Genomic DNA, 24,805 nt, shown 5'->3' on the forward strand with positions numbered 1-24,805 from the left:
GGATATTAGCTGTATCCATGTGAAAATATTTGTTGATATTTACGTGACTGGCTTGTTGAGTAAGAATCTGGTACGTCCCTGGGGCGATCTGAACGGCTCCCTGAAGTCCCTGCTGCTGAAGAATGATCTCCGTCGCTTCTTCCAGACTGATTGTGATTGTCTCCCCTTCATCCAGGCTTTCGTTCGTGGAAGGAGCAATAGTGTATGTGTGCTGTTCGTGGATTTGAGACATCATGTGGGACGTCGTTACAGCACTGAGATCCTCTACACTGCTCTGAGTTATGCTCACTTCTGTGACAACAGCATCAGAGTCGTCCACATCGTTATCCTCACAGTGTTTATCAACATCAGCTGCCTCACCATGCAGTGTGTCGACGATGCTGTGATTCTCATTAACATACACAACGTGGTCCGGAGTTTTAATCTGCATGTGCTCATTGTGTTGATAAACATCGTCTATGTCAGTGTTTGCTACGTCAACATGAGAATGTTCGTTCTGTCCATCCACAAGCTCTGTCGAAGATGGGTCAGCCTGAATCTCATCCATGGTTCCACTGGAAGATCAGCACCTACAAACAATATAACAGGTTTTAGCCTTCAAAGACGAGCATTAAAACAATCTAAACTTTACACTTTTAAAACCAATCAAACATCAACACAGTGGAACTCTACATAGTCATACCAAACTACCAATACACAGTCACTGTGGAACTAAATGTAGCAGTGTATCTTCCAGATAAGTGGAAATAAAGTACCAATCATCATGATCATTCCTATTCACATTGTATTAGAAGGGGTGGGAATTGTTGAACTGTAAAAAAAAAAGGAAATCTAGAGGGGTCCCGAAAATTCTTGAAATCTTAGGTTAAAATCTGTGCCATCCAACACATTTTGGAGGAAAGGATGATTAAAATGCGAGGAAACGCAATGTTCCAGGAAAGAAAAACAGCTGATCTGAAGAGAATTCCTACCCCTGATTAGGTATGTATATACCAAAACATAGGAACTACATATGGCCATATAAACCTAACAAAACTCAGTCACTGCAGACCTAGATCCACACAAGGCAAGGTGAGTATTTAACAGTCATCCAGTTATCCATGATGACCGAAAATAACAATAATGTTCATAGTCATACCAGTACAACTCCGATGATGAACCAAGACAGTCAACAATGCCGTGGAGATAGCTGCTGTGTTTTAAGTTTTCCACAACATTTATTTTCCTATTCAACTTTAGATTTTCTATGACAATTTTCTTAGTTGATTTTTCTGCATTTATTTATTGACAAATTATAACTGCTCTTTTACACAACCAAAAAAACTGCTGTGGTAAATGTCATGATTACTATTTTTACTGTGGATCACAGCATGTATTTGCCACAGCCATTTTTGTAATTACCAAGATCTTGGGCGGTATAACAATTTCAAGTTCGCTACCAGTATTTTTGACAGCCTACAGGCAGTGCATTTTCTGTGTTAACTATATTTCCTCCACAAACGAGCTTTTCGAGGAAATTAAAACTAACTGTTAGTGCTATTCTATAAGATGTTCGGTTCATTCCATCATACTATATCCCTGAGCTTTATAAGCTGTTGGTTTTTCATGGTCGGAAAATATTTTAGTCAGATATTTTATAGCGTTTTACTTAATGGCAGAAATATTTGCCAATATAACAAAACTTGGGTATGAGATTTGCTTAGTATGGTCACTTGGTACCGATTGCTACCAACACTGAACAATATATACAGTATATCTCCCAGCTTTACAAATTTACCAAAACATATTGAACTACATGCCTACATGAAGGTTGTCCCGATGACCAGGCAAAGTAAAATGGCATCGGACAAACCATTATTATGCGACACCTGCTTGGGGACTGAAACATCATGTTACCAGACCCAAGTTCAGCCAGCTGACGTTTTGCAAACTATTTGATTGGTTCCAAATGTGGCCATTTGGTTTATAGTGAAGTGCTTTTTTTTTCTGCTCGGTCTGGCTGTACTCGGCCTAGTATAATGTCCAGCATTATAATTTAAAAAAAGAGAAAAAGTCTAGTATGTGGAATCTTTCATTGTAAAAAAAAAATATCCATGGGAAAAATAAAAATCTTAATTTTTCACTGGGAAATTATCATGCATTGGTTTAACGTACCCTACTATTAGACAATTTGACGCCAACAAACCAATCACCATGTCAGTACTAAATATGACGTCATCACAATTTGTCAAAGCACACACAATGACGTCACGTAGTTTAAAGCATTTACAGAATATATAAAAAAAATTGTTTTGAAAATTATCTGTGAACCATGAATAAAATACAAAGTTAAAGCAATACCCAGAACAGTAAAGTAGTTTACGTCATTTCTATATACATGGATGTGTAGCCAATGTAGGCTGTATTGAAAATAAAGGCTTTAAAAAAAAACCGCAAAGAGCTGGGGTAATCAATAGAATAACAAACTCGATACCAGTTATTATCAAATTTATGTCCCTCGTGAAATAATTTTCACTTGTCACAAGCTTTAGTGACAAGTGAAAATTATTTCATGAGGGACATAAATTTTATAATAACTGGTAACTCATTTATTATCCTATATATTTAATACCTGGAGAGTAATTTATTAGTTGTTAAAGGAGAGGACAATTAAGGCATTTGGCCTTGTGTGCATATTCAACGATATATAATGCACATTATTGCTTAATATCAACACGTATAATCGTATAGTTAATTAATAAAACGGTTAAATGTGACGGCTATTATATATAACGGGCACAGCCATTTTGTACCATCTCAGTGAGTACGCCCTCTGGCGAGCTGGTGGTTACGTAATACTTAACGCGTAACGTCAGGAATGAGCCTTAGAACTAGAGAAACACAATCTACCTGGTTTTTGCGGGATAATAAATAGTCATACATTGCAATACGTAATAATACACATCCCAGTAAGCCAGCAATAAGTATATCCAGCACTATATAATATATTATTTTTCAATACAAAATAAAATACCATTGTCGAAACAATTAACAATGTTTTGTCCATGCATTAACCTACGTACTGAAATGACACACGGAGTGTTTTCTTAGTTAATTGGTCTATGCTGTTAGTTGCTTCTACCTGTGATTCCTGATTGGCAGGTGTGTATTTGATTGGTAACCAGACGAGCCAATTAATTGACTCTGTCTAGACACATAAATACATACCGGTATTGTGGAATATTACCTGTCGCCCCTAAAATTGTAATGGGCATGGTTTATTACTGTAAATAGTTCTGTAAAACTATTTATTAAGTAGACTTTTCCATCTAAAACCACAGAACTGACCAATTACGTAGTCCCAAAGAAAAGAAAATGATCACTTGGGTATCGTGGGTTGTCGTTTTTGCTCCAACGTAGCATATCAATAGGCCTAATAGTGTACATTTTTCCTTTGCATTATTAAACAGAGAAAAATACTATAACCCCATTTTTTTTCCGTTAATGCAACTTGAAATATATTTAGTTAAATAGTTTATTTATATTATTACGTAATTTATGCTGTTTTACAAGTCAGGTTGATCAAAGAGAAGCGCCTTGTCGAAAATTACTGCTTTTGTTTACACTGTACATACAGGAGATGGTCAGGAGCCGACGTCACTTCGCCCCAAGCTATCCCACCGGACGTCACAAAAACAAAACAAAATGGCTGCCCCCAGTTAGCAGGAATAATCGTGTTTTTTTATTAACTCTAAAATTACGCGTTTTTCATTTGTTAAAGTGTCAGTATGTGTTGATGGTCCGGGTATGCATCTTTCCAACACATAAGGCTCATGTTTGAGTTGACCCTACCTTTAACTATGGTTCTGACTTTTGACTATGGGCCATATAATCATATTGTACATTGGTATTGGTGTTTCATTGTCACTGGATTTCATATATGTGTTTATAAGTGAACAAAACTATATTATTTATTTGTATTATGTGTTTAAAATGGGCATCTTTAATTTGTAAGCTTTAAATATCCCGCCATTTGGAGGTATCACGTGATGAATGGTGGAAATGCCACTGCATTTTGTTCGGAATTATAATATTTGTATCCAAACGATCACAAATGCCCTTAAATAAAATATAGCAATGAATATAACATATAACAATGCAGTAAACAAAAAGCTGGTAAAATATTAGTTTTGTGTATGTGTTATCTCTAAACAAATCGCTGTTTTATGCAAATAAGATTGTACATTTGGCCCGTAACATCAGCCGGGCCAAATGTACACCATCGTCACGCTGTTTGCTAAGATACAGTCGCAAATTCTAGTTTTATAAACTATATAATTGGTCGTGTATATACTTATCTACAACATACCCAGCAATAATAAAATATTTGTAATATTTTCTAGTGAACCCGGACCTGTCGTATGCCTTTTTTTCCGGAAGTTGACATCCCATAATAATATGTGACGTCACAACTAAAGGCATATAACTCTTCGTGGCCTGCGTATATTTGTTTCAGAAAGTCGTGTATGTATTATACACTGGTGTTAAAGTTTATTTTATTTAACAACACCATTAATTAATTAATCGTCGTCTACTGGATGTCAAATATTTGGTAGAGGAAACCCGCTAATTTTTTTCCACTAGCAGTAAGGGATCCTTTAAAAATATATATATATGCACTTTCTCACACAGGACAGCACTTACCACGGTCATTGATATACCAATCGTTGGGCACTGGTTGTCACGAGAAAACCCAATCAGAAAATAGGTACACCGAGGAGGTTCGATCCTGTCACCCAAACACATCAGGCAAGCTCTACCGATTGCGGCAGAACCTACAGATAACATAATAAGTATCAAATCGGGGGTGGATGCACAATTTTTCCCAGAGAGGAGGTCTATAATGGAAAAAAAGACACACAACTAAAAGGATAATATATTAATTCAATTTTTTTCATCGGATTATAAATTGAGGCATGTCAAAATTCGTGGAATGGAGTACGCAAGCGTCATATATGTAGCGTTTGAACATATATTGCTAGCTGTCCGTCTATTCTCTCTCTGTGTGTGACTCGAACGCGCGCGCCCCTGCGCGTGCTGTAACCTCACCGTGGTGCAGGGGTGTAACATTCTCTTTGAGAATGGCCAATACAGCACAAAATTGAAGTTTTGAATAAAATTCAGTATCCGTAAAATTCTGTGATATTTGTGTTTTTGCACAGTTCTTTACACTGTTCTTTACACTGTTTTTGTTTAAACCTTGAATTTTTATATTGATGTTGATCATCACTTTATTTATTTGCATTACCATAGTTTGACACCCAATAGCCGATGTATTTTTCGTGCTGGGGTGTCGTTAAACATTCATTCATTCGAACGCGCGCGCGCGCACACACACGCGTACACACACACGTACACACACTCACACTCGCACATTATTACTTCTTTCCCTGCCTTCCCTCTTCTCGCTTTCTCCAGATCTATCGCATGGTACATTGGTAGGCGTCGGAAGATGGCAGCAACGAAAGGGGGAGATCTATATAAAATCTTCATAGTTGGGTGTGTGTCAGCTTTCGACTCTATGGCTACAAAGAAAATATACGGACACTGATCATTTTGTATTGTGGGTGGTGAGGGTGGTGTCGACTTTAAATCAGACGGAACTCATATGGAGGGTGTAGCCAGTGTCGGGAGGGGGTGGGGGTGGATATGGAAGTTTTCCGCCCAAAATATTTGGAATATAAGGTTTTGTAGCTTTTGAAGGGTTTATAAAATCACGCGTTTTGGTTTCGTTTATAACATTTATTTAACCCAGCGTGACATTTTAGTAATGTATACAGATAGTACATCGCGAAAGCACATTTGTACATCGCGAAAGCACATTTTAAAAATGTTGCTTGTACCGGCATTTGTTATAATGAATTTTACTTGTAGAATGTAGGAAATTACATTTTAAGAAATCTGTTTTTTTAAATTATCATGGGAAACATTCCTCCAAACCTAGCCAGAAGCTCGATATGTTAGTCACCCCTCCAATGTCCACTTGCGTTCGCTGTCCATGCAAGCGTGCGTCTTAAAACTGACTAATACAATTGATTAATTTTGATTAATACAAATACATTAAAACAACTACATTACAGAAACCAATTTAGTTCACTACAACGTGAGGAGGAGACTGACAACTCAAGTGAATGACAAACAGGAGGTCTATTATCTTAGTAAGTTACTTAGACATGTTCGATCAAGTCATGATAGAAATATATTACTATTCTTGATGGCTTCGTCATTACAAGATACCTGAACTTTATATGAATATTCCACATGATTTTTTTCCCCGTGGTGGGAATTCTTATTTTCGCGGGCGGAAGGGAGATCATCCGAGCCCCCTGGTTACGGGACAGCAACAGTCAAACTATAACCAAGCACGTGTGGCGGAGTGTGGGGGGTGTGGGTGGGGGGCCGGTGTTGAACCACCCAGAAGCAGGACTCAACCCCCTAGATATAGAAGACTTCGCCACAATCTAGACTCTCTACTTAGATTTTTTTTCGTGGGTCTGGACGTTGAACATTGTTTTGTTTAACGACACCACTAGAGCACATTGATTAATTAATCATCGACTATTGAATGTCAAACATTTGGTAATTCTGATTCGTAGTCAACAGAGTAAAACCCACTACATTTTTCCTAATGCAGCAAATGATCTTTTATATGCACTTTCCCACAGACAGGAAAACACATACCACGGCCTTTGACCAGTTGTGGTGCACTGGTTGGAATGAGAAAACCCCCAATCAATTGAACGGGTCCATTGATAAAGCGCTCGCCTAATGCGCGGTCGGTTTGAGATGAATCCCCGTTAGCGGGCCCATCGGGCTATTTCTCGTTCCAGCCAGTAAACTACGACTGGTATATCAAAGACTGTGGTATGTGCTATCATGCATGTGGGAAAAAAGACCCCTTGCTACTAATGGGACAATGAAACAGGTTTCCTCTCTAAGATTGTATGTCAAAATTACAAAATATTGACATCCAATAGCCGATGATTAATAAATCAATGTGCTCAAATAGTGTCGTTAAACAAAACAAACGTTTTCTGTTTTCTCTATGGTTTTAGAATTCCGAACTATCCGCGAATCAACCTGACACAGTCGGTTTTAGACGTGCGTACTGGTCGTCCGAATAGCACCATGTGGGTGGTTGCGGAAGTAGTTTAAAAAGAAAGTAGGAAAGGTGAAGGTCATTAATAATTGTTGCTTGAATACTTTTTCTCTCGTTTAAAAACCCATGCATAATTCAGAAACTTCACGCATAGTCACTGAAGCAAGAGATCATATTGCTAATGTCGTCGTAAACACGACTGTTGATTCCAGGGACAGCGAACATGGCGACCGCGAGTCGGTTGTGCGCGAAGAAAACTTGAACGAGGTGTTTCTGACGTCCACCTCTCAGTCCTCTGCCTCGGTTCAAGATTTCCAAGCAGGCCGTCACTCGAGCCTGGCCAGCCCATGGCAGGTGACGGAACAGAGCGATTTTGACAATTTCTCCAGTGAATCTTACACCAGTACACACGAACTATTTGCTGGTTTAGGTATCAATTACTACTATAACTTTTGACAGGTCTTTAACCCCCCCCCCCCCCCCCCCCCCCCTCCAACGCACACACAACTGGCTCTTGCAAGTTAATTTGTTCTGAGATTGGACCTAGTTTTATTTTGTTTAAATTTTCTTTTAAAGATCGATTTTATGACTAGGCTATATAATGTATAGTTCATTAAAATAAACCTGACACTTAGGTTTATTTTAATGAACTATATAATCTTGGACTAAAATTGATGATTTATTTAATGCAGTCATTTTTGCTGAGGAAGGGTGATATAAGGGGTAGAAACTACATCTGCTAAAGCACATTTGAAAAAGAAAAGAAAGTGTTTTCCAGGACAACATATCTCGACAACCCCTTAGAAACTTTGCTCGATCCCCCTCTCCCACAAAACTTCCAACACATGCAACTTTATTTATTATAATGTGCTCTACTAGTGTCTAGTGATGCAATTAAACAAACAAACTTAAAAAAGAAAATATAATAAAGATATCAAGATGTAGTTTGCTATAATTACCTAATTCATACAAGGAGGCACTCTCTAACAGTCCCTTTGAAGAACTGACCGGCCTCGGTAGCATCGTGGTAGGCCATCGGTCTACAGGCCGGTAGGTACAGGGTTTGGATCCCAGTCGAGGCATGGGATTTTTAATCCAGATACCAACTCCAAACCCTGAGTGACCAAACCCTGAGTGACCAAACCCTGAGTGAGTGCTCCGCAAGGCTCAATGGGTAGGTGTAAACCACTTGCACCAACCAGTGATCCATAACTGGTTAAACAAAGGCCATGGTTTGTGCTATACTGCCTGTGGGAAGTGCAAATAAAAGATCCCTTGCTGCTATTTGGAAAGAGTAGCCCATGTAGTGGCGGCAATGGGTTTCCTCTCAAAATCTGTGTGGTCCGTAACCATATGTCTGACGCCATATAACCGGAAATAAAATGTGTTGAGTGCGTCGTTAAATAAAACATTTCTTTCTTTCTTTCCAAACCCTGAGTGAGTGCTCTGCAAGGCTTAATGGGTAGGTGTAAACCACTTGCACCGACCAGTGATCCATAACTGGTTCAACAAAGGCCATGGTTTGTGCTATCCTGCCTGTGGGAAGTGCAAATAAAAGATCCCTTGCTGCTAATCAGAAGAGTAGCCCATGTAGTGGTGACAGCGGGTTTCCTCTCAAAATCTGTGTGGTCTTTAACGCCATATAACCGTAAATAAAATGTGTTGAGTGCGTCGTTAAATAAAACATTTCTTTTTTTCTTTCTTTGAAGAACTATATCAGTGTATCACTTTGTTTCAGATCAGGCAAGTCTTCTGCAGGCTGTTGTGTTCATTGAAGATGCTTACAAGGTCAGAGATTCCCACCATGTTCACATTTCCTCATTTCAATGTTGGTCAGCTTTTTGTAATGTCACCTAGCTCTTAGATCATGCTAGAAAACAGTATGCAGGTCTCACACTGGAATTAATGTTGCTTTAGCCAATTTTCAGATATCTAATGTATTTCCTGTGAAATGATTAAAACATGGTTAATTTAATGAATATTTTTTTATTAGCCAAAGGCTAAGTGTTGTAGACAATTCTTATAAAAATTAGCAATTGGGTAATTTGACAATGGACAGGGTAAGCCCTGATTATGTAGTTTGAAAGTCACAAACTACATTGCTCACTGGACTGCAATTCACTAGTGTTTTTAATGTTAACTTTAAAAAATCAATGTTGATGGTCTTTTGTAAATGGTCAAATAATAATAATAATTTTAAAAAGTACTGCAGCTTTAATGAACCGTTTCCTTGTATCTCACATTCCTCTCCGATCATGTTTTAAGATCTGCATGGTTATTTTCAGCATCACAGTTTCCTTATGTCACACTATCAGTTCTGACAATTAATGTTCTTTAAGATCTGCATGTTTTTGTTTCAGTATCGCTCTATCAGTCATAAGATGGACCCCCGGGCCCTGCTTCTCTACAGAAATTACAACTCAACAAGCATTGTAATGTGAGTCAGAGTAGCTATTACTAGTAGAATATCAATAATATCATACCACATGTACTGTATCTTACTAGAAATAGGCTCAGGTGTTTGAATAAGCTCCCCCACCCTCATCCTTTTTCAAAGCATTTAAGAAATTAGGCCTTTATTTGTAAGTAGGCCCTCTGACGTGTATTGGAGACCTGGCATCTATTGGAAGCCCAACATTTATTTATTACAAACTGGTTACAGACAAGGTGCATGTTCGATGCCAGAGCTTATTTGAAGCCCAGAATGTATTAAAGGAAATATGGTAATTTGTAAAATTATTAATATTTAAAAAAATGGCAACAGTATCTGAATTTATGCTTTTGTTTAATATAAATAATATATATAAATTTTATAAACTATGATTTAAACAGGTTTTATTAGTAATCTAATAGGAAATAAACTGCAAAATTGTGCCTTATATGTATTGAAACGTTTCTAGATTTGTTATTTAGATATTCTGTGTTTCAATGTAATATTTTTTATTTTTATATACAAGTATATGAATTTCATTCCATTCACTTTTGTTTTGTTTATAGATTCCGGTTTGTTGTAATATTTGTGCTGCATGTTCTTGTGATATTTGAACATCCATCATCCCTGACATTGACCTCTGACCTCCGGTTTCGAGGTGAGCGAGTAATTGTGCCATGCTGGCTCACAGAAGGAACAGAGTTCTTGTGTCTTCTTCTGCTAGTAGCAGATACAGCAATCCGGGTGTGTATTTAGTTAATAACCAATATTACAATAAGGGTGTGTATTTAATTAATAATAACAGATACAGCAATACGGGTGTGTAGTTAATAATAACAGATCTATACTTTGTAGTATAGTTGTGTATTTAATTAACAACAGATACTGCAATATGAGTGTGTATTTAATCAACAACAGATACTGCAATATGAGTGTGTATTTAATTAAGAACAGATATTTCAATATGAGTGTGTATTTAATTAACAACAGATACTGCATTATGAGTGTGTATTTAATCAACAATATATACTGCAATAGGAGTGTGTATTTAGTTAATAATAACAGATACACAATACAGGCGTGTATTTAATCAACAACAGATACTGCAATATGAGTGTGTATTTAGTTAATAATAATAGATACACAATACAGGTGTGTATTTAATCAACAACAGATACAGCAATATGAGTGTGTATTTCATTAATAACAGATATGGGTGTGTATTAAAACTAGTTATGTTTGTATTGTGCCTTAATAAATGGTGCTTAGATATGGTGAGACATGGCCACATGTTTAAAGTATATTTGAATCTCTCTGATGTTATTAATCTTCAGGGCTATTTAATGGGGAGGTTCTACTTCCTGCGACACAAGTGGCTTGTTGCCAGTGCTATCATTCTGTTCATCTCCCTCACTGATTGGTCGGTTTCAGTGGCTCTCGGTTGTTATGAGGTAAGGTAATTGTACTTGTCACTGTAGTATTAATGTGCCAGCCTTGTCATCTTTCTTGAATACATATTATACTTACACAAATAAAACAATAATAAAAATATTAGTACTTGGTAAAGGTTTATCAATATTAACCTTCAGACAACTGGATTTATTCTTGACAAAACTCATGTTGAGTGGGTACAAGATTATAACTTTTATATATTTTTTATAAATACATAAAATAAAGTTCATATTTGAATTGGTAAGTATTATATTTGTGGGTTTTTCTGATTTATATGGTATTTTAGATCAATTAATGTTGATTATAATTAGGCAAAAAATCTAAAAAGTTGTGTTTACTTATGGGCATTTGTGGCCAGATGTCCAGTATTTATGTCCATTATTTTATAAACAAACTACGTTTCATATACCTATATTTGGTGATTTTTGTTGTTGGTAGAATGATCAAGTTTATTATCAAATTAGCTGTCACAATCAGCTATCCATTCCTCAAAATGACTGTGACGTGCCGTCATTATTGTCAAGTGAAAATATTTGCAGAAAATCATCTTTTAAACAAAACGGCGGGAAATATGAATTGTATGCAGTGTATAGTATGTCGACTTGCGTGACATGGGTGAAATATATCGCCTGCAGTAGTCAGAAGGTTAAGATTTGTGTAATGCTGAGAATAGATACACAGTAGATACGTTCATTCAGATGATTACAGGTAAATACTTTGGCCTAGCTTTTGTGATTACATCTGGTACAGCAATCTCAGACTACTGTTATTTCTCAACCTAGTCAATAACGATGAATGTTAAACATCTGGTCCTATTTTATATTTCAGTACATTAGATTCCGGAGAATGCTGCGTCCGTTTTTCGTTCTGTCCAACTCGACGTTGATGAAGAAAACTGTGAACTGTTTGAGAAGAACTCTGCCAGAAGTTGCAAGGTTTTTACTTGACACATCTTTAACATCTGGCATGAATACTGAACTCTGCCAGAAGTCGCAAGGTTTTTACTTGACACATCTTTAACATCTGGCATGAATACTGAACTCTGCCAGAAGTCGCAAGGTTTTTACTTTACACATCTTTAACATCTGGCATGAATACCAAACTGGGGCAGAACGTAGCTCAGTAGTAAAGTGCTCGCATGATGCGCTGTCGATTTGGGATCAATCCCAGTCGTTGGGGCCCATTGGGCTATTTTTCGTTCCAGCTGGTGCACCACAACTGGTATGTAAAAGATTATGGTACATGCTATTCTGTCTGTGGGATGGTGTATATCAAAAGTTATGGTACATGCTAGTCTGTCTGTGGGGTGGTGTATATCAAAAGTTATGGTACATGCTAGTCTGTCTGTGGGGTGGTGTATATCAAAGGTTATGGTACATGCTATTCTGTCTGTGGGATGGTGTATATCAAAGGTTATGGTACATGCTATTCTGTCTGTGGGATGGTGTATATCAAAGGTTATGGTACATGCTAGTCTGTCTGTGGGATGGTGTATATCAAAGGTTATGGTACATGCTAGTCTGTCTGTGGGATGGTGTATATCAAAGGTTATGGTACATGCTAGTCTGTCTGTGGGATGGTGTATATCAAAGGTTATGGTACATGCTAGTCTGTCTGTGGGATGGTGTATATCAAAGGTTATGGTACATGCTAGTCTGTCTGTGGGATGGTGTATATCAAAGGTTATGGTACATGCTAGTCTGTCTGTGGGATGGTGTATATCAAAGGTTATGGTACATGCTAGTCTGTCTGTGGGATGGTGTATATCAAAGGTTATGGTACATGCTAGTCTGTCTGTGGGATGGTGTATATCAAAGGTTATGGTACATGCTAGTCTGTCTGTGGGATGGTGTATATCAAAGGTTATGGTACATGCTAGTCTGTCTGCGGGATGGTGTATATCAAAGGTTATGGTACATGCTAGTCTGTCTGTGGGATGGTGTATATCAAAGGTTATGGTACATGCTAGTCTGTCTGCGGGATGGTGTATATCAAAGGTTATGGTACATGCTAGTCTGTCTGCGGGATGGTGTATATCAAAGGTTATGGTACATGCTAGTCTGTCTGCGGGATGGTGTATATCAAAGGTTATGGTACATGCTAGTCTGTCTGCGGGATGGTGTATATCAAAGGTTATGGTACATGCTATTCTGTCTGCGGGATGGTGTATATCAAAGGTTATGGTACATGCTAGTCTGTCTGCGGGATGGTGTATATCAAAAGGTTATGGTACATGCTAGTCTGTCTGCGGGATGGTGTATATCAAAGGTTATGGTACATGCTAGTCTGTCTGCGGGATGGTGTATATCAAAGGTTATGGTACATGCTAGTCTGTCTGCGGGATGGTGTATATCAAAGGTTATGGTACATGCTAGTCTGTCTGCGGGATGGTGTATATCAAAGGTTATGGTACATGCTATTCTGTCTGCGGGATGGTGTATATCAAAGGTTATGGTACATGCTAGTCTGTCTGCGGGATGGTGTATATCAAAGGTTATGGTACATGCTATTCTGTCTGTGGGATGGTGTATATAAAAGAACCCTTGCTACTAATGGAAAAATGTAATAGGTTTTCTCTCTAAGACTATATGTCAAAATTGCCAAATGTTTGACATCCAATAGCCGATGATTAATAAATCAATGTGCTCTAGTGGTGTCGTTAAACAAAAACAAACCTTTTGGATACTGAGTTAAACTTTTTAATGTGCCTGTCTTGTTTGCCAAACTGGAGTGATTCTAGGTACTGTGCTAATATCACTGAGACAGGCTGATCTATAGGTAATATTTAAGCAGATATTTTACAAAACATAATCTGTTCATTCATTATAGTTTAAATATCAGATTGATTGAAAACATATTGTATTGTATAAACAACAAAACGACTGGGTACAAGTTTGCCAAATTACTAGGTCCTCTCCTCATATAACTCAGATAGCTGATACTATAAAATATTCACTTAAGGTTGCACATCACCACTGACTTTTGCACCAATTTCAATACACTTTTGATGTCAGAATATATTTTGTGAAAAATGTGATAGCATCAAGAGGGGCACCAACTTGCTATCTTTAAGAAGTACAGTCTCTTGGTAACTAACATTCAGAAAATCAATATAGGTTGACCATAAAACATTGGAGTTACCCACCCTTCAGCCAAAGCATTACCTCATTTTGCTGTTGGTTTCACTTAGTACCAAAAATAACAAATAACGTCAAACCAGTGATGTTATTGAAATAATAAAGAGGTCAGCCTACATGTATTCATCAAAGAAAGTTTTAAAAAGACATTTCATTATTTTGTGTGAGTTTTTAAAATGAAAACTTATTTCCTATATTAACACAAGGAATGGTGATGCTATAAGTTGCGCAGCATTAGCTGAGACAGGATGAAACCTAAGTACAACAAACAATTAGTTTTGGCCACTGAGCTACATCCTGCATCGGTTATTAATTAAACTTTGAAGACAATTTACATAGATTTGTATGTTAATTGTGTCCAAATACCTAGTTCACAAGGCTCTCTTAGGCTCTCTTAAAAGTAACATCGCATCATCCTTGCAAGTCTACTTGCGAGATTCCAAAATTATGAGTGTTTAGTGAATTGGACCCCATATTTTAACTTTTTACTTGTAATATCTATTAACTCACATGGAGATGCATAATAATTTTAATATGCGTTAAACTAATTTGCATATCATTTTAATATGTGTAAGACTAATTTGCATACTGGTTTCTGTTTCAGTGTTCTGTTGCTGCTGGCTCTCCACTTGTTTATTTTCACTCTCTTTGGCATGCTCCTGTTTCCTCAGATACGGGTAACTCAACACTTTTCATAGTAGAACTTAACGGAAGGTCTGCATAACACAATATATTTCATATTAGACTAAAGTAAGATTTGTGTAACAGATAATATTTCATAATATAATTTAGAGTACCATTTTTCAAATTAGATAGCATAACACATTTATGATATAACCAACAATATATTTCTTCCCATCTGTGTAATAGAAGTTTATTTTCCCAATGTTGATTGTATTTTAAAACTAGTATATTTGTTTCCAGACATCATCGAATAGCACAACGACTGGTAATAATTCTGTACTGAACACGTTCACCACCACACCAATTCCACTGAGTAACAACACACCAGCAATCAGTGTACGTTACTTAATCTCTCATTTATGTCATTTTATTGTCTCAGCCTAGCTTGAGTCACCTCAAGCCTTTTTTTATTGATATGTTGTAGTGTACATTACTTAATGTCTGATTTATGTCATTTCATTGTCTCATCTGTGTGCATTAACTTGTTTTAGTATTTAATTAAGCCATAGCAATGAAAAGAAAACCATTTGAATGGTGTGTGTGTGTGTGTGTGTTGTCGTTATGCAGAAGGCCATAGAAGCTGACATCAAGCAGCTGAATTAGTTGACTGTATTGGTGTCTCAAACATTCTGAATGTCTGACTGTGTTTTTCCTATTCCTGTGTTTGGACATATTGTAGATGCTAAAAACTGCCAAGAATGAAGATCTATTTGTTTTACAACCACTGCAATTAAGAAGGTGTCAACAGCAAAAGACATGCTATGTGAAAAAACATATATAGTCCATAGCAAAACAAAAAAGTGCCGTGGCGAATTAAAAACTCTGTAGCATTACCCAATTGCTGTGATCAGTTACAGGAGTTATTTTACGGGTAAACAATGAAACATCGTATTTTGGAATATTTTGTTTAAAATTTTATGCAACATGATACTGAACAAAATTATTCCTTCTCTTGGTTTATTTTGTAGGTTGACAAGGAAGCATCGCAATATTTTGGAACTTTGTTGGATTCATTCATGAATCTTCTTGTGCTACTCACAACAGCTAACAACCCAGATGGTAAGTACATAGTACTGTTTTTTTACCTGGCTGTATTTTACAACAGCTAACAACCCAGATGGTAAGTACATAGTACTGTTTTTTTTACCTGGCTGTATTTCACAACAGCTAACAACCCAGATGGTAAGTAGATAGTACTGTTTTTTACTTGACTGTATTTGACAACAGCTAACAACCCAGATGGTAAGTACATAGTACTGTTTTTACCTGGCTGTATTTGACAACAGCTAACAACCCAGATGGTAAGTACATAGTACTGTTTTTTACTTGACTGTATTTCACAACAGCTAACAACCCAGATGATAAGTAGATAGTACTGTTTTTACCTGGCTGTATTTGACAACAGCTAACAACCCAGATGGTAAGTAGATAGTACTGTTTTTACCTGGCTGTATTTGACAACAGCTAACAACCCAGATGGTAAGTAGATAGTACTGTTTTTACTTGGCTGTATTTCACAACAGCTAACAACCCAGATGGTAAGTAGATAGTACTGTTTTTACCTGGCTGTATTTGACAACAGCTAACAACCCAGATGGTAAGTACATAGTACTGTTTTTACCTGGCTGTATTTTACAACAGCTAACAACCCAGATGATAAGTACATAGTACTGTTTTTTACTTGACTGTATTTGACAACAGCTAACAACCCAGATGGTAAGTACATAGTACAGTTTTTACCTGGCTGTATTTTACAACAGCTAACAACCCAGATGATAAGTACATAGTACTGTTTTTTACTTGGCTGTATTTGACAATAGCTAACAACCCAGATGGTAAGTACATAGTACTGTTTTTTACATGGCTGTATTTGACAACAGTTAACAACCCAGATGGTAAGTACATAGTACTGTTTTTTTACTTGGCTGTATTTGACAACAGCTAACAACCTAGAATGTAAGTACATAGTGCTATTTGTTTTTATCTAGCTGTATTTCACAGTTTAGTGCTGTTTTTCAACTAGCTGTATTTCACAGTTTAGTGCTGTTTTTCAACTAGCTGTATTCTACAACTCAGATGGTAAGTACAGTGCCGGATTTATAAGGGGGCAATTGCCCCATTCCCCCCTGCCAGAGGGGCCCCCCAGACTAAGGACTTCCTTTATAAAAAATGTAATAATTATAAAATTAGTTCATTTTTTAATTTGTCATGTAATTTAATTTCTATGTTGAGGGGCCCCGGACCTGAAGTCCCCCGGGCCCCCGCCCCCCCCCCCCCCCCCCCCCAAGGTCTAAATCCGGCCCTGGATAAGGATATATCTGCTGTTTTTTAGTCTCATTTCATGTTTTTTCCAGATAGTGTCATAAGCTTATAGCAGCTTTTCTGTATATGTGCAATGAAAGACTGTTCTAGGATGAGTATGTAGTTATGTTTGTGTTTTAATGCTTTTTAAAAATCTATGGTGTTAATGTGAAACAGGACATGAAGATTTATGATCAGCTGTAAACCATGTTACTGTTATTTCGTTTCGTACTCAGTAAGTGATCACATAAATTAGTTGCTAAATCAATAGATTCTGTTGCCGGTTATTTCAAAGCAGATTTGTTTTTTGTTATTATCTGCTCATCATGATATATGGCATCTGAAATCTAGTCTTGTTATTTTTCAGTTACCATGCCTGCGTATCAGACAAACAGATTTTTTGCTTTGTTTTTCATCATTTTCCTCATTGTTGGTAAGTAAACACATGACATTTTGTTTGTTAAATCATGTTTAGTGATCACTCCTTTCTCTGTTTCGTTCATGTTCAGTTATGTCTGTTGTTAACAATTGTAGTTTGTTGTTAGGGAATATAAAACCATGACAACTAAACATTGATATTATATATTAAAAGGATATTCACTCTTAATGTATTACAGATTGGGATGTAACTTACTCAGGACTCGAACTGATTGACAGCATCGGCGGCAATTGCCGTTGTTGAGATCTAAATTGCCGTAGGTAGAGAGCTTCACTGACAGCATTTTTGTGCCATTGGTAAAGCTCCTCAACAGTGGCAAAATATATACACCTTGTGTACATTATCTGCCAGTATTTAAATATGTCTCAATACAGCAAAATAACCTTTCGGTCATATTTATTTGCTGCAAATGTCACTTAAAAGCAAACTGCCATAGGTAGGTTCAAAATTGCAGTCAGTGGGCTGTTTCACCCATGACAGTTCTTTACAAAATTGCTGTGGGACACAAATTCTGAAGTTCGAGCCCTGCTGACTGATAGATAGATTACATGAAGTGCGGTAAATCTTCTTTAGAATATCGGTGTCTGGTCATACTAATGTTCATATTAGTTTAAATGTCATTTTACTTCCTAATACATATTTTATCTCTTAAACATCTATGAGATTATAAGGAGGTAAAATCTGGTTTGAAACCAGAAATGCATTAGTTATATAGACCTTGTATATACAAAAATTTGTTTTGTCTAACAACATCACTAGAGCACATTTATTTATTAATAATCTGCTATTGGATGTCAAACATTTGGCAATTTTGACATATAGTCTTAGAGAGGAAACCTGCTACATTTTTTCCGTTAGTAGCAAGGTTATCTCTTATATGCACCATCCCATAGAAAGAATAGTACATACCACAGCCTTTAATATACCAGTCGTGGTGCACTGGCTAGAACGAGAAATAGCCCAATGGGTCCACTGATGGGATTGATCGCAGACCGACTGTGCATCAAGCCAATGCTTTACCACTGGGCTACGTCCCCCCCCCCCACACCCCCCCCCCCAATTATTTGGTGTCTGCCATACCATGTATGTTTCTCTGTGGAAGAACAAATGGTCGGACACAATTCAAATATTTATTATTAGTACATGATTATAATTTATAATTTATTTCTGAGGTTTTTGACTCGTTAACTTCACAATACCCCATTAAACCACCAAAACAAAACAAAAACCTCACTTATTTGTAGTGTTAACAAATTTTGTAATATGTTTTCTCAGTGTTTGTTTTTTCTTTATGTAGGATTGTACTGCCTCATGAACATGTTGACTGCCGTCATTTACAACCAGTTCCGAGGCTACTTCCTGGTGAGTTTGATCACACTGCCATTTCTTTCTTACTATTAATGTAGAATCATGCTGATAATAGCAGCCCATTGGAGAGTGTTTTCGATGCTGTAAATGTACAGTCAGACCTCGTACAAGGACTGTCGTTACTACGACATTTACACCATCCGACCACAAATTGTCGGGAACAAATGTACATCAGTGTTATTCTGTTCATTACACCGGAATTCACACCTTCCGACACAGGTAGAGCAAATTAGGAACAAACGTGCATCCGACATCTGAAAACGACTCTTTACAATGACGTTACATAATCACAGATACCGTAGCACGTTGGCAGTACACACACAGCCACATAGAATCCTTGATCTTGTAGTCAGCCGACTGTGTCACATGCTGTCCGAGCTACCAATGTCTGCGAAATATGTCGATAGATAGATATCTAGTTTAACATGCCCATATACTACTAGGGTTTCGAACATGCCCACCCGAGTCCTGCCTCGATAAGATCGGTGGCCTGACTGGGGATGGGGGGTGGGGGGGGGGGGCAGGGTAGAGTTGAAAATGGGTAGAATTTTGAAAATAGCAATTAGTAAAAAAGTTAATAGAATTAAAAAAAAAAAAAATTAAATAAAAAGTTACAAGCCAAAAATAAAAAGAATTGACTGCTCGGCCGAATATTTATATAGTTTGGAGCATTTTAGAAGGACAGTCCAAAAATAAATAAAAGAAAGAAGAGAGGATCGGACTATTTAATAATATTTAAAAAATGTAATTTCGACATAAAATTTTGAACAAAGGTCTAAAAGTTTAAAATCCGATCTATATGTCCATGTGAGTGGCCTCATTAAGGCCGTTTGGGTGCACAGCTTATAGAGACGAGATGGGTTGCATCCCATCAAGAAAACCCCTAGATTGACAGTCATTAGACGTTGAAGGTGTAGTGCTGTGCTGAAATACAGATCTTGAGAAGCTGGATCCGTCTGAACGAGAGAGAGAATCAGACTTGGGTATAGTCCAGTCGTCATGGGTTGGTATAGTGGGCCGACCCTGCTTCCTATTTCTTCTTAGATTGGGGCGGTCAATCTTCCGGTACTGCTAGGACAGGCTCGGACATGTAGAGACTAAACACGAACAACCATGGCGTTCTGCAGAATGGCCGTCATACGAGTCACGGAAAAACAAGTTGACATAGTCAGCTGGAGAAATGACGTGGAAGCAAAGAATCTTGCTAAAAAAAGAATCCAACCTGTTGGTGCAGGCTGTCGAAACGAGAAGTGTTCCAGCATTCAATCAGTTCCAATGGCTGCATACATCCCAATAGAAAACTTCATTTCGCTGACAAAAACAACGAAATGAAGGATCCCCAAGTCGAGCACACAAAAGCATGTGCAGTGTGCACAAGCGAAACAAACACGTCTTACCGTGTCGAGCTCCAGACTGGGAATGGCGAAATCTGTAGACATGTATTGCTTTTACAAATAAGCCTTTAGTTAACCAATTAAAGGATTAACTTTGAACAATAAAAGCTTCTATTTTCATGATATTTTGTAAACAAAACAGGTACCAATCGTAGATGTCTTGATTAGACTGACGGTGAATGTGAATGTTTTTATATTTAATGATGTTTTTTAAAAACATATTTAATGTATGTATGTGCATTTGTTGTTTTTAATAATAATTGCAATGCATTAATTATTTATTTATTTTCACATTACCTGTCCTCACAAGTGCACCTTCCCCCCACGTGAGTGGTCTGGTCCGAACATCCCAACAGCCAATGGGATGGCCTAAAATTCTTCACTGTATGCTCCCTGTAGTTCAGGTCATGTGACTTCAACTTCCTTCTTTTCCTTTCGCTTGTCTCGTTTGGACATGGTTTTTTTTGGCTCTGTTGTTTGGAGTCAAACTTTGGATTTTTTCGTTCTACTTGTGTCTTATTATTACTCCCAAGTTTTCTCCAAATGCTATTGAGTCATCAGTTAATATTAATTAGTATTTTTTGTTACCTTATTTTGGCAATGGAGATAACTCATGGCAATTGATACAGTGGCAATTTTGATATAACGACAAAGTGACCCAGGGACGAACATGGTCATTGTAACGACGTCTGACTGTATATATACTGTTCAGTAATGAAAATAAGTCACATGCATAGGAACAGGGGACATACCATCATGTTAAATATTTAACCTACTGAGAAAACATTGTGTGGAATGATTAATTGCTTCCCTAGCTTAGATTATGTGGAGCTGTTCAAGATATTACCATATTAATACCATATAAATTCACATGCTAAGGGGAGCTAAAAATTACTCTCGTTGAATTAGTCTGTGGGAAGTGATGAGGATCGAGAGTGATATCTCCTAGTTTAGCGACGAGGTCTGTTGTCCCACTGAAATTTAGCTGTTTAATTAATTCATGTTTCATTTGGGCTTGTTGTGTCATATATAAATCAGGTTTCTTCTATGTTTTCTGCAGGCCTCTATGCAGGCGAGTCTCTTCAGGAGGCGGCTTGGAGTCCGAGCAGCATACGAAGTTCTCAGCAAGCGCAAACTGGAGTTCCACACCTCGAAACTCGGCAGTGTCAGGTAGGTCTATCTCATGGCTTGTTAGCTTACAAAGTTCTCAGCAAGCGCAAGCTGGAGTACCACACCTCGACACTCCGCAGTGTCAGGTAGGTCTATCTCATGGCTTGTTAGCATACGAAGTTCTCAGCAAGCGCAAGCTGGAGTACCACACCTCGAAACTCGGCAGCGTCAGGTAGGTCTATCTCATGGCTTGTTAGCGTACGAAGTTCTCAGCAAGCGCAAGCTGGAGTACCACACCTCGAAACTCGGCAGCGTCAGGTAGGTCTATCTCATGGCTTGTTAGCGTACGAAGTTCTCAGCAAGCGCAAACTGGAGTTCCACACCTCGACACTCAGCAGTGTCAGGTAGGTCTATCTCATGGCTTGTTAGCATACGAAGTTCTCAGCAAGCGCAAACTGGAGTTCCACACCTCGACACTCAGCAGTGTCAGGTAGGTCTATCTCATGGCTTGTTAGCGTACGAAGTTCTCAGCAAGCGCAAACTGGAGTTCCACACCTCGACACTCAGCAGTGTCAGGTAGGTCTATCTCATGGCTTGTTAGCGTACGAAGTTCTCATCAAGCGCAAACTGGAGTTCCACACCTCGACACTCAGCAGTGTCAGGTAGGTCTATCTCATGGCTTGTTAGCTATCAAGAAAATTAAAGATTGCTTTGTTTAATAACACCACCAGAGCACATTGATTTATTAATTATTGGCTATTGAATGTCAAACATTTGGTAATTTTGACATATTGTCTGAGAAAGGAAACCCACTACATTTTTCCATTAGTAGCAAGGGATCTTTTATATGCACCATCCCACAGTCAGAATAGCACATACCACGTCCTTTGATATACCAGTCGTGGTGCACTGGATGGAACGAGAAATAGTCCGATGAGCTCACCGATGGGCATCAATCCCACACCGACTGTGTATCAAGTGAGCACTTTACCACTGGGCTTTGTCCCGCCCCTCTCTCAATAAAGAGTGTATCATTTGAGCACTTGTCACACTGGGTTATGTTTGAGTGTCTCTTTAAAGAGTTGTTATTTTAGTGGGTGTCACTCGGGTCCCATGATAAAGTCCATGTCTTATCTGTTGTGTTTCACAGTGGGTGTGGCTAGTCCCATGATAAAGTCCATGTTATATCTGTTGTGTTTCACAGTGGGTGTGGCTAGTCCCATGATAAAGTCCATGTTATATCTGTTGTGTATCACAGTGGGTGTGGCTAGTCCCATGATAAAGTCCGTGTTATATCTGTTGTTTTTCCACAGTGGGTGTGGCTAGTCCCATGATAAAGTCCGTGTTATATCTGTTGTTTTTCACAGTGGGTGTGGCTAGTCCCATGATAAAGTCTGTGTTATATCTGTTGTTTTCCACAGTGGGTGTGGCTAGTCCCATGATAAAGTCCGTGTTATATCTGTTGTTTTCCACAGTGGGTGTGGCTAGTCCCATGGTAAAGTCCGTGTTATATCTGTTGTTTTTCACAGTGGGTGTGGCTAGTCCCATGATAAAGTCCGCGTTATATCTGTTGTTTTTCACAGTGGGTGTGGCTAGTCCCATGATAAAGTCCGTGTTATATCTGTTGTTTTTCACAGTGGGTGTGGCTAGTCCCATGATAAATTTCCGTGTTATATCTGTTGTTTTTCACAGTGGGTGTGGCTAGTCCCATGATAAAGTCTGTGTTATATCTGTTGTTTTCCACAGTGGGTGTGGCTAGTCCCATGATAAAGTCCGTGTTATATCTGGGTTTTTTTTAGAGTGGGTGTGGAAAGTCCCATGATAAAGTCCGTGTTATATCTGTTGTTTTTCCACAGTGGGTGTGGCTAGTCCCATGATAAAGTCTGTGATATATCTGTTGTGTTTCAGAGTGGGTGTGGCTAGTCCCATGATAAAGTATGTGTTATATCTGTTGTGTTTCAGAGTGGGTGTGGCTAGTCCCATGATAAAGTATGTGTTATATCTGTTGTGTTTCAGAGTGGGTGTGGCTAGTCCCATGATAAAGTATGTGTTATATCTGTTGTGTTTCAGAGTGGGTGTGGCTAGTCCCATGATAAAGTATGTGTTATATCTGTTGTGTTTCAGAGTGGGTGTGGCTTGTCCCATGATAAAGTCTGTATTATATCTGTTGTGTTTCAGAGTGGGTGTGGCTTGTCCCATGATAAAGTCTGTATTATATCTGTTGTGTTTCAGAGTGGGTGTGGCTTGTCCCATGATAAAGTCTGTATTATATCTGTTGTGTTTCAGAGTGGGTGTGGCTTGTCCCATGATAAAGTCTGTATTATATCTGTTGTGTTTCAGAGTGGGTGTGGCTAGTCCCATGATAAAGTATGTGTTATATCTGTTGTGTTTCAGAGTGGGTGTGGCTAGTCCCATGATAAAGTCTGTGTTATATCTGTTGTTTTCCACAGTGGGTGTGGCTAGTCCCATGATAAAGTCCGTGTTATATCTGGGTTTTTTTTAGAGTGGGTGTGGAAAGTCCCATGATAAAGTCCGTGTTATATCTGTTGTTTTTCCACAGTGGGTGTGGCTAGTCCCATGATAAAGTCTGTGATATATCTGTTGTGTTTCAGAGTGGGTGTGGCTAGTCCCATGATAAAGTATGTGTTATATCTGTTGTGTTTCAGAGTGGGTGTGGCTAGTCCCATGATAAAGTATGTGTTATATCTGTTGTGTTTCAGAGTAGGTGTGGCTAGTCCCATGATAAAGTATGTGTTATATCTGTTGTGTTTCAGAGTGGGTGTGGCTAGTCCCATGATAAATTATGTGTTATATCTGTTGTGTTTCAGAGTGGGTGTGGCTAGTCCCATGATAAAGTATGTGTTATATCTGTTGTGTTTCAGAGTGGGTGTGGCTAGTCCCATGATAAAGTATGTGTTATATCTGTTGTGTTTCAGAGTGGGTGTGGCTTGTCCCATGATAAAGTCTGTATTATATCTGTTGTGTTTCAGAGTGGGTGTGGCTTGTCCCATGATAAAGTCTGTATTATATCTGTTGTGTTTCAGAGTGGGTGTGGCTTGTCCCATGATAAAGTCTGTATTATATCTGTTGTGTTTCAGAGTGGGTGTGGCTTGTCCCATGATAAAGTCTGTATTATATCTTTTGTGTTTCAGAGTGGGTGTGGCTAGTCCCATGATAAAGTATGTGTTATATCTGTTGTGTTTCAGAGTGGGTGTGGCTAGTCCCATGATAAAGTCTGTATTATATCTGTTGTGTTTCAGAGTGGGTGTGGCTAGTCCTGTGATAAAGTCTGTGTTATATCTGTTGTCTTTCAGAGTGGGTGTGGCTAGTCCCATGATAAAGTCTGTGTTA

General features: G+C 38.1%; 2 protein-coding genes across 2 annotated transcripts in view; one reads left to right on the top strand and one right to left on the bottom strand.

The window, feature by feature from the left end:
* Positions 1-4,431, bottom strand: part of LOC121372502 (myoneurin-like) — a 66,969-nt gene extending 62,538 nt beyond the window's left edge. The window contains exons 1-2 of the mRNA XM_041498850.1: positions 4,349-4,431; positions 44-569 (exon numbers count right to left, since the gene is read on the bottom strand). Of these exons, the coding sequence (XP_041354784.1) occupies positions 44-547 (504 nt within the window). The 5' untranslated portion in view covers positions 548-569; positions 4,349-4,431. The remainder of the gene's footprint in view (positions 1-43; positions 570-4,348) is intronic.
* Positions 4,432-7,237: 2,806 nt separating this feature from the next.
* LOC121372677 (two pore calcium channel protein 2-like) overlaps positions 7,238-24,805 on the top strand; it is a 43,983-nt gene continuing 26,415 nt past the window's right edge. Inside the window, exons 1-12 of the mRNA XM_041499125.1 lie at positions 7,238-7,568; positions 8,877-8,926; positions 9,499-9,575; positions 10,136-10,313; positions 10,904-11,020; positions 11,850-11,956; positions 14,763-14,835; positions 15,083-15,178; positions 15,811-15,901; positions 17,511-17,576; positions 18,880-18,944; positions 21,405-21,514. Coding sequence (XP_041355059.1) covers positions 7,265-7,568; positions 8,877-8,926; positions 9,499-9,575; positions 10,136-10,313; positions 10,904-11,020; positions 11,850-11,956; positions 14,763-14,835; positions 15,083-15,178; positions 15,811-15,901; positions 17,511-17,576; positions 18,880-18,944; positions 21,405-21,514 — 1,334 coding nt within the window. The 5' untranslated portion in view covers positions 7,238-7,264. The remainder of the gene's footprint in view (positions 7,569-8,876; positions 8,927-9,498; positions 9,576-10,135; positions 10,314-10,903; positions 11,021-11,849; positions 11,957-14,762; positions 14,836-15,082; positions 15,179-15,810; positions 15,902-17,510; positions 17,577-18,879; positions 18,945-21,404; positions 21,515-24,805) is intronic.

The sequence above is a fragment of the Gigantopelta aegis genome, chromosome 4 (genome assembly GCF_016097555.1).
Source record: "Gigantopelta aegis isolate Gae_Host chromosome 4, Gae_host_genome, whole genome shotgun sequence".
Classification (NCBI taxonomy): Eukaryota; Metazoa; Mollusca; class Gastropoda; order Neomphalida; family Peltospiridae; genus Gigantopelta; species Gigantopelta aegis.